Genomic DNA, 13,641 nt, shown 5'->3' with positions numbered 1-13,641 from the left:
GCAGTTTTTAGAAATAAATGAGAGATGTAACACTCTCTCAATGGTTCATAATGTGTCTACATAAGGAGAGGTTATTTACCTTGTACAGTAAATGGATTTCTTTGAGGCATCTCCCCCTATGGGTGCTCTACTTCAGGATGCATGTATGCCCATGCACGCTTGAGCTGAGATTTCATCAGCAGTGTCCACAGGTCCACATCTGTGCCACATATATCCTCATGCTTCAGTGCGATGTTACATGGGGGCTGTGGACCTGACACTGCTCCAGTTTCTTCTCAACCATGAAAGTCTAGTGAGAAGACTCCAAGGCAGAGGGGAAGGAGGTCAGATAGTGGAATACCCAGAGGGGGACACATCTTGAAGAACTCCTGTTCCTGCAGAAGGTTAAGTAACTTCTCCATCTCTTCAAAGAGCGACCCATTGGGTGCTCTGCTTAAGGAGATGCTCAAGTACAGAGGAGGATGCCGAGGAGGTATATTCAGTATGGACCATAGAACAGCATTACCGAAAGCTACGTTAGCTCTGGAAGCAGGCACCAGAGTCAGAAAACACATGCATCAAAGACCAGAAAGTACTAGCTCAAGCCTGTCAATGCAGGCTGGGAGACTCACTGGGAGGCCAAAGAATGACATAGGCATCTCTCATTGAGTTGTGGCTGTGCCTTCCTCTCAAACAAAATCGTCTGCACTTTGCATTGGATGGTCTCACACAGAGATCTATTTCTGGATGACCCCAGGTAAGAGACATCCTTTGGAACCTGCATTGTTCAGTTCCCACACATGGTGGATGAAGTACAAAACTGTGTTCTGTAGTCCTGGAAGATAAACCACTAAGATCTGTATGTGGTGTGATACGTACCAGTTGCAGATTTTTACTGACTTGGCACATAAGAAGTAGGGTCCTGTTCCTCTTTGTCGATTGATATAATAAACAGGTATTGTGTTGTCCAGCATTATTCTGATTGGGTTGCCTGTGATGTGGGGGAAGTAAGTCCTAGCAAGAGTAACGAGCCACTCTGAATTTGAGTATGTTGATGTGGAGGTTTGTCTCTCATGGGATCCATTTGCTTTGAGCTGTGAAGTCCTAATACAGTGCATCCCAATCTACCAGGGAGGTGTTTATGATGATGATCCTTGTGGGAGGAGGTTGTGAGACTGGCACTCCCACATACAAGTTTTTATGGATCTTTCCATCAATTTAGAGAATTAAGGACCCTATGAGGTAGGGACACACTCTTGGATAGATTGTGCTTGGGGTATAAGCGGTTCTCAGCCAAGCTTGAACCTGGGAGTATAATCTTGCCAAGGGTGTCAAAAATGTACAATTTGGCTTGTGGCCCAGGAGTTGCAGGAAAGCCCTTGCTGTGATTTGTGAGAGCAAAACAGCGATAAGATGGGATAAGATGGTGGGAGGATGCAAAATATCCTCATCTGGAGGAGGGAAGATTTATGGGAAGGTGGTATTTATTCACCCACAGCTGGATCTGGCTCCTCTGTAAGATCCACATGTGGAGCAGGACCAGAGGATGGGGGAGGGGGTGGGCGCCTCAGTGATACCTGTGTAAGAATGTGATGTCTCCTGAGAACTGGACTGAGCAGGTGACTTTCTCCTTCTCTTATCCCATTTTTTTGAGGGTACTCGAAGAACTGGGGAGGTACTCAACTTAAGTTTCAAGTTATACACTTAATGAGAGCCTTTCAAATAATTTTTTGTTCTTAGAATGACCAAAACCTGATGAACCTCAAAATGGTATGGAGGTTATGCCAAAATAGATGCCTGATGGACCTTTTCAAATCAATAAATATATACCTACATCCAAAAAATTGTGGAACTCACACAGATGTGGGTGACAAAGCCTTATTCAATATTCCTGAAAGAAGCAGTTTCCATTTCCAAGAATAACATTTTTTTGCTTTAAGTTTTCTGGTTGTAAGATATTTCCCTTCTTAAGCACTCAATGTAGTTTACTAGGGTGCAACAATCCTATTTGCCATGTGAAAAGATTGGATCTGGATTCAGAACCCAGTGATGAAGCCAAGATAGAAGCCCAAACACCAAGAGTAGGAGGAAAAGTAGCTCCAATTACAAGCCCATGAGAGATGAGTAACAAGGATGTTGAGTCCAAATAAGAGCTGCTAGAGTTACGCACACGATCTAGTCCTTAAGGAATTTCCTTGATAACATCTGGCAGCAGAGGCAGGAAGGAATAAATATACAGTTTTGCCCCAGTTCAACAACAGAGAATCTAGCAGAGAACTCAAATCTGCTCTTGAGCAGGAAAGTGGTCACTTCACACCGTTTCTTGTAGCAAAGAGGTCTCCATCTTGTGAGAAGAGACTGAACCACCCATGTTGCTCTTGATGCCTGCAATATACCAGCATATCATTCTTTTTTCCTGCAAGATAAAGAGCAGTGTAATGATTCTGGAGAAATACAACATTTCCAGAGAATTATCACTTGGCATAAATGTCTTAAGTAAGATGACCCTTGTTTACATAGTATACAGCTGTGGTATTGTCCATAATATGCTTTCTTGAATAAATGTTTTTAGAGCCCAACATATTGCCCAGTGCAGTTTCATTTCCCATGAATTCCAATGATCAGGCAGAGATGCACTAAGAGGAAAGAGAGGAGCACTGTGCCAAAGCACAGATATCTACCTCTACCACTTCCTATGGAGATTGGGGAACTGAAAGAGATCCCTTTTAGAACATTCTTCTGTACTACCCAGTGCAGCATCCTTAGAATCTTTGCAGGTATTGAGACAAGTTAACAAATTCATCCTTCCTGGAAGAATAATTTGTGCGGAAACCAGTGATGTAAAAGTATAGTTTGATGTTTTGCACAGGATGTGACGTAAACTGACAGTCATGAAACCCATAAGTCTCAAAACAGACTGAACAGACTTTGGTCATTTAGTTGATAAATATTCTAAATCTCCATAAGTTTCTCCTCTGGTAGAAATACTGCTGCCACAGAAGAATATGAAGTGGTTCCTATGAAAGTCATTCTCTGGTGGAGTTACAGCTAATTTCAGACTCTAATCCTTAAGATTGGGAGTGAAACTGGGATCAAATAAATTTGAAATGACACTGAACTCCAGTTCTGACCATGCCTGACCCAGCCAGTGACCAGGAAAAAACAGACAAATCCGTAGGCATTTTTAATAGACAGCCTAAAACTAGGTATTGTGAAACACTCATGGCATAGTGGAGAGCCAAAAAAGCAACACCTTGTACTGAAAACCGTTGCCTCCCTCACAGAAATGAAGGCAATTCTGATGAGTAGCACTGATAGAACCTTGGGAGTACATGTCCTCTAAACAGAGCTCCAAACCAGTCCAGATGGCACAAAATAGTGTGACTCATGCAAGATTCATCATTTGGAAATTGAACCCACAGCTATATTACTATAGTTTTCTGAAATGCGTATGAAAGTAGCTCTAACTAAACAAATAGATTTGCTCCTTCTTTGTGTTCGGACACATGTGCTGACTTTAATGACTAAAATGATTTTTACTCCTCTTTAGAGAGAGCAGTGAGTTTGATTCTATTCCTTCATGTGCATCATCACCACACAGTGGAACAGAATTGTTCAGCAGTTTTAACCCAGTGAAGATAAGGGGTTGGCACAAGAGCAACTGAGGCCCTAATAGCATGAATCCTTACTATTGAAAATCATATGTGAGTTTGAAAGAATCCAGTCTTGATTCTCAAAATCCAGGATGAGTTTATAGGGCTGGTAGTTAGAAAAGACATTTTTACTTATAATCTGAGTACATCTGATGAACTCTTAAAGAGATAATAAAGATGGACTCCTCAAATGGCACTTTTACATAATGACTTTTCAGAGCAGAATAGCACTTCAGACATTTTTAATGTCTCCATCTGTATTGTTATCTAGGCACCAAATCATATGGATCTTATATATACCTGTTTTAAGATTCGAGCTATGGATCCTTGATCCATTTTGCTAGTGACTGCATCTTTCCTCAATCTTGCAGCTACAGTTCCAAGATAATCAAGTGATGCCACTCTCAAAGCCATCTCTGTAGACTTGTTACTGAACTGATGAACCTAACAAAAGCAGGATAAAATGTTATCTACTCATTACTGTACCTGCAGTGTTTTTCATAATATACTATTTGATCTTACTCAAAAATTCATCAACTAACAAACTGAAAAAATTATATCATTTACAATGGCCACATATTTGTTTGAAGTGTTGCTGTAGATGTGTTAGTCCCAGGATAAGAGAGAGACAAGATAGTTGAGGTAATATATTTTATTGGACCAACTTCTGTTGATGGAAGATAAAAGATTTAAAGCTTCACAGGGCTCTTCTTTGGGAAAGAAAATCAGTGTGTCTGAGCTAAATACAAGTTGGGACAGATTGTTAAGCATAAGGGGTTAACACATGTTGTGGCAGACAACTTAAAATGAAGCGGGCAATTGAGGATTAGCAAGCAGAAACAAATTGTTGTAATGAGCCATAGAACCAGTGTCTCGGCTGAGTCCATGCTTTTAAGTATCTAGCAGATTTATGAATTTAAGTTACTAAAGATAGAATAATAAATTATATTACCTCACTATCTTGTCTCTCTCATAACCACATATATAATATTTTAACATTAAATATCAAATTCATTTCCTTCACTATTGGGCCCTCCCTGCAAAAAATACTCCTGAGATTTTTTTTTTTTTTAAATGGTCCTTCTAATCAAACTAACTAGACAGGATGCATCTTGTACAGTGGATTTGATTAGAAGTATCATTCAAAAAAAATCAAAAAAATCTCCGGAGTATTTTTTGCAGGGAGGGGCCCAGTGGTGAAGAAAATGAATTATATATAAATATGAATGAAATGTGTGCACGTTTATATTATACGTATGCAATCTACCTGCCATATGTACACCAGTGAACTGCAAGCTACTATCTAGCTGGATTAATCAGGGCCATGATTATAAATTATTTGTGCTATTGCCCAGAAACAAGCCCAAATTACTGCTTTAGTCTCATAACAAATGTCTGACAGTATTACTTATCACAGTGACTTATGAATTTCAGACATTCTATATCAACTAAAATGTTTAATTTATTTGACTCATAGCATTCGCTAAGTTAATGTTTATACTTGCAAAAAGACTAAACTACTGAATAATATTTTTGTGCTAAATGAGCAGCCTAGAGAAGCTATCATATATGAGTATCTGCAGATGTTAGTGGGTTTTATCTGATATGAGTCTATGCAGCTATTGGGTGCTATGGACTAGAATTTTAATGTGAAAAATATCCCTCACAGAAGGATACATGTGACCTCCACTGAGCAACATAGTCCATGGTGTCACTTTTTTTCAAATGACTTACCAAATACAATAATTTTCCAAATTAAACTTCACTATCTGTATACTATTCAGTATATTATATAATATACCGATATACATAAGCAGAAAATTCTTAAATGAAGCATGAAAATTATATATTACAAACAAACATTTAAATATTAATAAAAGATTATGTCAACATAAAATAAGTTTTCATTATGATGAAAAGGAATCATCTTCATCATGGCAAATCCCAAAGGGACACAGCTGGCTTGTAGACTGAGCAGTGCCATATCTATCTTCAGCGAGGTCCTTCCACTGTCTGTCTGGCTGATTAGCCTCTGTCCATCATTGCCACTCTTATTATGGCAAAGCCAGAAAACTCACGTGGCATTAGATCTGATCATTCTACTATCACCAGATCTTTACCTCGGGACAGCTTTTTGAGAAGATGGCTAAATTTAATAAGAATGTGCAGCACTTTATATCACTATGATACATTGGAAATACTGTGGTCTCTTACCAACAACCTTCCTAATAAGCTAAGTAACAGCTCAGCAGCAGGCCATTCTGGCTTGTTGACCGTGGAAAGAAGATCTTGAACAAAGTTCTCAAACAGTGGCCTATAATCCTCTTCTCCTTGTTTACTACCACATCTGTTTAAAGGAAAACAATGAAAATGTTATATAATAATCATGTACTAAAAAGAGTCAACTTTTTTTTGTGTTATTTGTTCTAAAGTACAAAAACGTGTATTTCTAAAACTAGATAGGCTTGAATCATCAACAGAAAGAATCATCCTAATTTAGCTATGTTTTAAAGCAATACATCCTATAAAGAACAGAGTAAATGTAGCTAAAATTTCATATTAAAAAGTAGGACAAATGAGGGTAGCCCTTTCAATACTCCACATTACAATGAAAGAGACCTAGGATTCGTTCCCTGGTCCAGTCTCTTATTTCTTTATCTAGCACTGGTTTCAACTACTGGAGACACAGGTTTTTTAGTACTTATGGAGGTATTATAAAAATTTTACAGACTTTTCAGATAATGACTACAAATTCTACATGTGTGCTCTCATCTCCCCTCCAAGGGTAAGAAAAAAGTCCTCAGTCTATTTTGGAGAATTTGGTACTCTGGCAGCTAAAGTGAATGTATGTTAAATGGATGAGATAAGCCTGAAGATCTTGCTTGTATCTGCAGGATGAATACATTAGATATAACAGGGTTTCAAGTCTGCATACAGGTAAATAAATCAGGTTCCCTAGTTCATAGTGGAATAGTGCACTGAGGAGGTATTCTCTCTTAACTCAGTCTCTGGCCTTAATATAAAGGGTGATATGAAGTCTTGGTATCTCTGGTCCATAAACAGCAGGTGCAGAGGAGAAAGATCAAATCAGAGCCTGGCTTGTGATGATTTGGTAGTGTTTCAGAGGTATGTAGTTTAATAAAAAAAAAAAATGAGGTTAATTTCTTTAAAACTAATTCTGATTAGTTGTTATGGTAGTATAGTATACCTTAAATACTTAATCCGTAAATCATGTTCTTCTTTCATATTACTGGTGACTTATGCAACACCCTTGGTGACAGCTGAAATCTTCCACTTCATATTATGTGGTATAAGCTATCGCATGTAGATTCTCACGTGTGTAAACAGCTCCCTGCAGAATTTCTGGTGTATAAAAAGTTCTGTGCATAGAGCTACCTACCTGTCATGGAATTTTAAACTACTTGCAAGTTTCTTTAACTGGAGCAATCTGACATATGAAAGTAACTTAATTTTTCCAGATTTTCTGCAAAATGTATAAGCTTGAACTACACTTCAAGTGCTTGCAATTTTGCAATTGCAGGTTCAGACTTCATACATTTTACAAGATTTGTGAAGAAACCTTAGTGACTATCAAGACTTGCTGAACCTCTAAGGAGTTCAAAATTCATAGCTCCATGCAATAGTTCTCAGCGGGTCTTAATGAATAAAACAAATGTGAGTTTTCTTTTTAAGACAGAACTTCACAAAAAAGTATTCATACAATGAAAAATCTCTTTTTACAATGTCCTACACTTAAAAATACCATGTCGAATTCAAACTCCAATTTTTGCCACAAAAATTTCTATTGATTAAAATTTTAGAACTTTAAGGAGTGCCAAATGAGAGTCTATAACAGAGTTAAAATTGTAATTATGAACCACAAACATCAAAACACAACTAAAGAGTGTGATAACACTTACTTCTTAAGGAAAATGGAAAGGAAGTTTTGTGCTGTTCTCATGGCTGTTTCATATGAGTTAGTAATAAGGACATCTTGATCCACCTAAAAATAATAGCAAAATTCATTTGTTGAATGTACAATATATGAAAACATGACCCTCCAATCCAGTATTTTCAGTACATCATGTATGCAGAACACACACATAACACTGCTCCATGGGCTGGACCAGTGTCACACAACAAGTACATATGCACACTCCTATATGAAATAGTTTCATCTAAATGGTCTTACTTTTTTGTTTGACTCCTCTTCTGAATTAGAATCCTTCTCCACTGATGGCAGGTGCACAACACACTGAATAAGCTGTAGAACCAGTGCAGTTACCATCTGAATATACATAGGCTCTCCATCAGTATCACTACTGTTTAACCTGTTGGAGAAAACAAACAGTATATCATTATAGTTAAAAGGCACAATACTAAGGACTTTTAACCCTAACTCCTACCTACCTACATTATTAAAACCTGATAAGTCAAGTTCTCTGGGTTCTAAATGAGTACCTATAGCTTTACCAAATATTCCACTGTAAAGGGACAAAACAAAATACAATTCTTGTGAGATCCATACAAAATTCATTTTATCCTATATAGATTATTGTACAACCCTCTTCTCAGTAGTATGTGAGGTGCTTTCAATAGTGCCTTAAGTACTCAAAATGTTTTGTACTCATTATGCTGACTCCAAAGCAAAAGCCTAAATTATTCTCAGATCTATGACATTATTAGATAATGAAGGTACATAGGTGTGCGCATGCCGTGTGCACAGTCGTCGGAAAGATGTTCCCCTAGTGGTACTCATCGGGTCGACTGTGGAGCCCCCTGGAGTTGTTCTTTCATGGGGGCGTACGTAGGTCCCTGCCAACCTGCCACCTCTTCAGTTCCTTCTTGCCGGATACTCTGGCAGAAGGGAGACAGGTGGGTCTTGGAAAGAACATGAGCAACACATCTCAAAAAACAACAGTTATGTGAGGTAGGTAACCATTTTTTCTTCTTTGAGTGCTTACTCATGTCAATTCCAGGTAGGTGACTCCCAAGCCTTACAAAGGTGTAGGGTTAAAGCTCATGGAATCTCTGACTGTAGCACTGCTCTCCCAAAAGCTGTACTCACTTTGGACTGCTGTGTAATGACCATGTCACTGCCCTGCAGATGTCTTGGTTAGGAACTGTGCCAGGAATGCTGCTGAGGTTGCTTGCGCTCTTGTTGAGTGTGCTGTCAGCAGTGGGTCAGGTATATTTGCCAAGTCATAGCACACCTGGATACAAGACATGATCCAAGAAGAGATCCCTTTGGGACGAGACTGGAAGTCCCTTCATACACTCCGCAATTGCAATGAATAGTTGTGTTGATTTTTGAAATGGCTTTGTTCTTTTAATGCAGAAGGCTAATGCTCGTCTGACATGCAGGGAGTGGAGCATTCATTTCCTGTTGCTAGCATGTGGCTTAGGAAAGAACACAGGAAGAAGAATGTCTTGATTTGCATGGAATTGAGAAACTACCTTTGGAAGATAAGCCTTTGGAAGCCGGGTGCAGCCACAACTGTACCTTGTCCTTATACAAGACTGTGTACGGGGGCTCTGAGGTTAAGGCCTTAAGCTCTTATATCCTCCTAATGGAAGATATAGCTACCAAGAACGCTACTTTCCAGGAAAGGTAGAGGAGGGAGCACTCCTGCACACACCGCTCGTGGGTTGAGCCACCACCTGAAGAACTTGATAACTGGGGGGTGAGTCTGATTAATTTGTCTAGGCGGTCTCAATTCAGCCTGTACACAGAGGCTAGCCAAGCCTGATGGGGATGGAGCAGAGGCCTGACATGCTGTACTACACACGTACAAGCGGCCATATGTTCAGCAGCTTCAGGCAATTTCGTGACATAGTGGTGGGGTATTGCCTGAGTTTCTCTATGATGACACCCATGGTGAGAAAGCAAGTTTCTGGAAGGAATGCCCAGCTTGACTCTGCAGAGTCCAAGAGGGATACGATTAACTCTATTCTCCAAGTCAAGGTTAGGGTTGACTTTGTTACATTCAGTATGAGGCCGAGTCTGTGGAATGTCATCTGAACTAGGCTTACCTGGACCTTCACTTAGCCTCTGGAGGAGTCTTTGATTGGCCAGCTGTCAAGGTTCAGGAATACCTGCACCTGCCATTTCTGCAGGAAGGCTGCCATAACAAATATACAATTGGTGAACACCCAACAGGCTGCTGAGAGGCTGAAGTGGAGAATTGTAAACTGATAGTGAGTGCTGTTGACCACAAAGTGGAGGACTGTCTCTGGGACTGGATTATGACACGTGAAAATACGCATCCTTCAGATCAACAGACGTTTTGGAGCATGAGCTTTCGTGGGTGAATATCCACTTCGTCAGATGCATGTAGTGGAAATTTCCAGCGGCAGGTATATTTATGCAGGCAAGCTAGAGATAATGAGGTTAGTTCAATCAGGGAGGATGAGGCCCTGTTCTAGCAGTTGAGGTGTGAAAACCAAGGGACGAGAAACTGGTTTTGTAGTTGGCAAGCCATTCCCAGTCTTTGTTTAATCCTGAGCTGATGGTGTCAAATTTGCAGATGAACTGGAGCTCAGCAGTTTCTCTTTGAAGTCTGGTCCTGAAGTTTTTTTGCTGCAGGATGGCCACCTTAAGGTCTGCTATAGTGTGGCCAGGGAGGTTGAAGTGTTCTCCTACAGGTTTTTGTATATTGCCTTTCCTAATATCTGATTTGTGTCCGTTTATCCTTTTCCGTAGCGACTGTCCAGTTTGGCCGATGTACATAGCAGAGGGGCATGGCTGGCATATGATGGCATATATTACATTGGTAGACGTGCAGGTGAACGAACCGGTGATGGTATGGCTGATCTGGTTAGGTCCTGTGATGGTATCGCTGGTGTAGATATGTGGGCAGAGTTGGCATCGAGGTTTGTTGCATGGATTGGTTCCTGAGCTAGAGTTCCTATGGTTCGGTGTGCAGTTACTGGTGAGAATATGTTTCAGGTTGGCAGGTTGCCTGTGGGCGAGGACTGGCCTGCCACCCAAGGCCTGTGAAAGTGTGGAATCGTTGTCCAGGATGGGTTGTAGATCCCTGATGATGCGTTGGAGGGGTTTTAGCTGGGGACTGTATGTGATGGCCAGTGGAGTCCTGTTGGTTTCTTTCTTGGGTTTGTCTTGCAGTAGGAGGCTTCTGGGTACACGTCTGGCTCTGTTGATCTGTTTCCTTATTTCCTCGTGCGGGTACTGTGGTTTTGAGAATGCTTGGTGGAGATTTTGTAGGTGTTGGTCTCTGTCTGAGGGGTTAGAGCAGATGCGGTTGTACCTCAGTGCTTGGCTGTAGACAACGGATCGTGTGATGTGCCTGGGATGGAAGCTGGAGGCATGAAGGTAGGCATAGCGGTCGGTAGGTTTTCGGTATAGGGTGGTGTTAATGTGACCATCACTTATTTGCACCGTGGTGTCTAGGAAGTGGACCTCCCGTGTAGTTGTTGCCATGGTATGTGTTGCCAAGTCCACTGAATCTCAGGAGGCCTGTAAGGAGGTCCTCACAATGACCTTGCCTTCCTCGAGGACTGCAGCAAACTCCATGCGGGGGTCCATAGGTGCGAACTCCACGAGGAGTAATTTCAGCCTAAAGTCCCTTTCCTTCTTAGTCCCTGGGTGGCAGCTCCTACAGATTTTGCACTTCTCAGTCTGATAGGCTTGCCCCAAACTCTTTAAACAGGAGTCATCTGGGTCTCCTTTGGGATAGACTCCAGACAGGACTTGCATGGCTTAAACACTTGAGACCAAGGCATGCCACAGTCCCCAGGAGGGAAAACTCCCAACTGAAACTTATCTTACCAGCTAGAACTATTTGAACTACTACTAAGCTTTAAAACTATTTACAGATACAACTAGAAAAAGTCCACTAGAGGATTGCTTGCCATAGCAAGAAAAGAGCTGCTCCAACGACCGTCACTGGTGGTAAGAAGGAACTGAAGAGGCAGCAGGTCGGCAGGAACCTATGTACACCACCATGAAGGCGTGACTCCCTGGAGCTCCACAGCCATCCAGACGGGTACCGCTAGGAGGAAAACTTTTTGACGACTGTGCATGCGGCGCACGCACACCTACTTAGAATTGACATGAGCAAGCACTCAAAGGAGAATAATATTTTTTGTTTTACAGGGTCTTTCTTTTAACACTCTTAAAGCACTTGATATGAAACAGTATGTAAGGAGTACTACTGTAAGAAAACTAAGCCAACCATTATATGCCAACATTCCTTTAAAGAAGAATTTTCACCATCAGGAAAAACTGAAACTATTGTATCTTAATTAAAACTTAAACTTATTTGAAGTAGCAAGGAAATTTAGCAGATAATGCTTACTGCTTAATCAAAGATTATTCCCTCTACTCTTCCCTCTTTTTATATGATACAGCATTTAAATTATAATGCTGAATATGTGACATTAGCATTTCCTATGACAGAGGTCAAACACAGGATTATGACTTCAGGAGCAATGAGACATATTGCGTGAAAGAGAAAGCTCTTCTATAACACACAGCTGAATTGGCACAGCCACACAAGGGTAATTTAAACCTCTCTAAGATTTAGGGTTGTCTACATGTTTTTGCAGAACATATTTTGCATATAACCTTAGGCGGAATAACTCACACAAAATAGTGCGCCCATGCAACCAGCTTTAACCTACTTTGGTTTGAATCAGCATGTCCACATGGCACTGAGTTTTTTCAAAACAAGCACACAGCATTTTGCACACAGCATGGTGCATTGTCCTGTTTCTGGGTTCTGTGCATTCTGGGATTATTGTTATGGTATATTGTGCGATACCTACCAGAAGCCACTGCAATTTTGAGACTTGGGAGTGAAACTAGCAAATTCCCATGATTTATCTGTCTTTTGCAATTTAGTGAAATTCTCAGATTACTGTCATGTGGAGAATACTGCTGCGAATAGTGATCTTGAGTTATAAATATGAAGAGGCTAATGCACTTGCATTTGTGGTCATGCAGCCAGATAACTTTTGAAGTCAGCTGCCAGACTGATTTGGATAGCAGAAAAAGATGAAATTGAGCAGTTACTAGAGGATTAACTTTTCCTGGAGCAGCTTCATCTGATGGAGTACCATTTCTGGGCCAGGGAAACTAGCATTAACTGGTTGGAAAGGATAGTACTCCAAACCTAGGATGACAGCAGAATTTCTGGATGATAAAGGCTACTTTCTTAGTGATCTGTTCAGAGCTCACCCCAGAGTTCCTGCAGCAGCACACCACTATGACACATCTCTTCAGCATGGAGAAACATTTGACCATTGCCATTGGACGTTAGCAATCAGGAGTGGCAATCAGTCAGCGGCTAACCAGTTTGGTGCTGATAGATCAACCGTCCAGACTGTTGTCATGGAGGCATGCTCTGCAATAAAGCTTGGCAATACACAATTTATTGATAGATTTGCAGGGCATGGGGTTCCTAATTTGTACTGCGTCTATTGATGGGACCTCACATACCCATTCTTTGCCCCCACTCCAGGACTCAGAGTTCATCAACAGAAAGGGCTATTTCTCTATGGTACTTCCACTGTGGAAGGTTCACCAATATCAATGTAAGGTGGCCTGGAAAGGTCAGTGGTGGCTCAGGCTAACTTCTGAAGTCCAAGCCCACCCAGCCCCCCAGGTCTGAGTTTGAGTGACTAGAACGAGCTTCTATCCATATAATAATATCCACATTGCTTTTTTTAGTGCGCTTACTTGAACAGGGCCAGTGCAAGTCTCTCTACCCGTGCTGGGAATCATACCTCCCAGCTACAGTGGAGACGTACGCTTACTGGACACTGGATAACAGGAAGGACCTCTAATTATATCCTGAGTAGCTACAGAATGACAGAGTGTGCATTTGAAAGGCTGAGTGGGAGATGGAGGTGCTTTATAACAAGACTGGAAGCTGCTGAGCAATATCTGCCTTGTGTTATAACTGATTTCTTTTGCACATCTGTGAGAGAAAGGAAAAGAGCCTCACTGATGAGTACATTAAAGAGGCACAGAGACTTTTGGAATGTT

The 13,641-nt window shown here is 40.9% G+C and overlaps 1 protein-coding gene across 4 annotated transcripts in view; it reads right to left on the bottom strand.

Moving 5' to 3' along the window:
* The window catches only part of NIPBL (NIPBL cohesin loading factor), a 309,341-nt gene that overhangs the window by 59,804 nt on the left and 235,896 nt on the right, over positions 1-13,641 (bottom strand). For 3 of the 4 annotated variants that reach the window (XM_050943765.1, XM_050943763.1, XM_050943767.1), the window contains 5 exons: positions 7,825-7,963; positions 7,553-7,635; positions 5,847-5,979; positions 3,933-4,076; positions 2,297-2,395 (listed from right to left, as the gene is read on the bottom strand). In XM_050943765.1, the coding sequence (XP_050799722.1) occupies positions 2,297-2,395; positions 3,933-4,076; positions 5,847-5,979; positions 7,553-7,635; positions 7,825-7,963 (598 nt within the window). The remainder of the gene's footprint in view (positions 1-2,296; positions 2,396-3,932; positions 4,077-5,846; positions 5,980-7,552; positions 7,636-7,824; positions 7,964-13,641) is intronic. The other variant, XM_050943764.1, reaches the window with a different exon arrangement.

This window comes from Gopherus flavomarginatus, chromosome 3 (assembly GCF_025201925.1).
Source record: "Gopherus flavomarginatus isolate rGopFla2 chromosome 3, rGopFla2.mat.asm, whole genome shotgun sequence".
Lineage (NCBI taxonomy): Eukaryota > Metazoa > Chordata > Testudines > Testudinidae > Gopherus > Gopherus flavomarginatus.
This window is presented reverse-complemented; position numbering and strand designations above follow the sequence as displayed.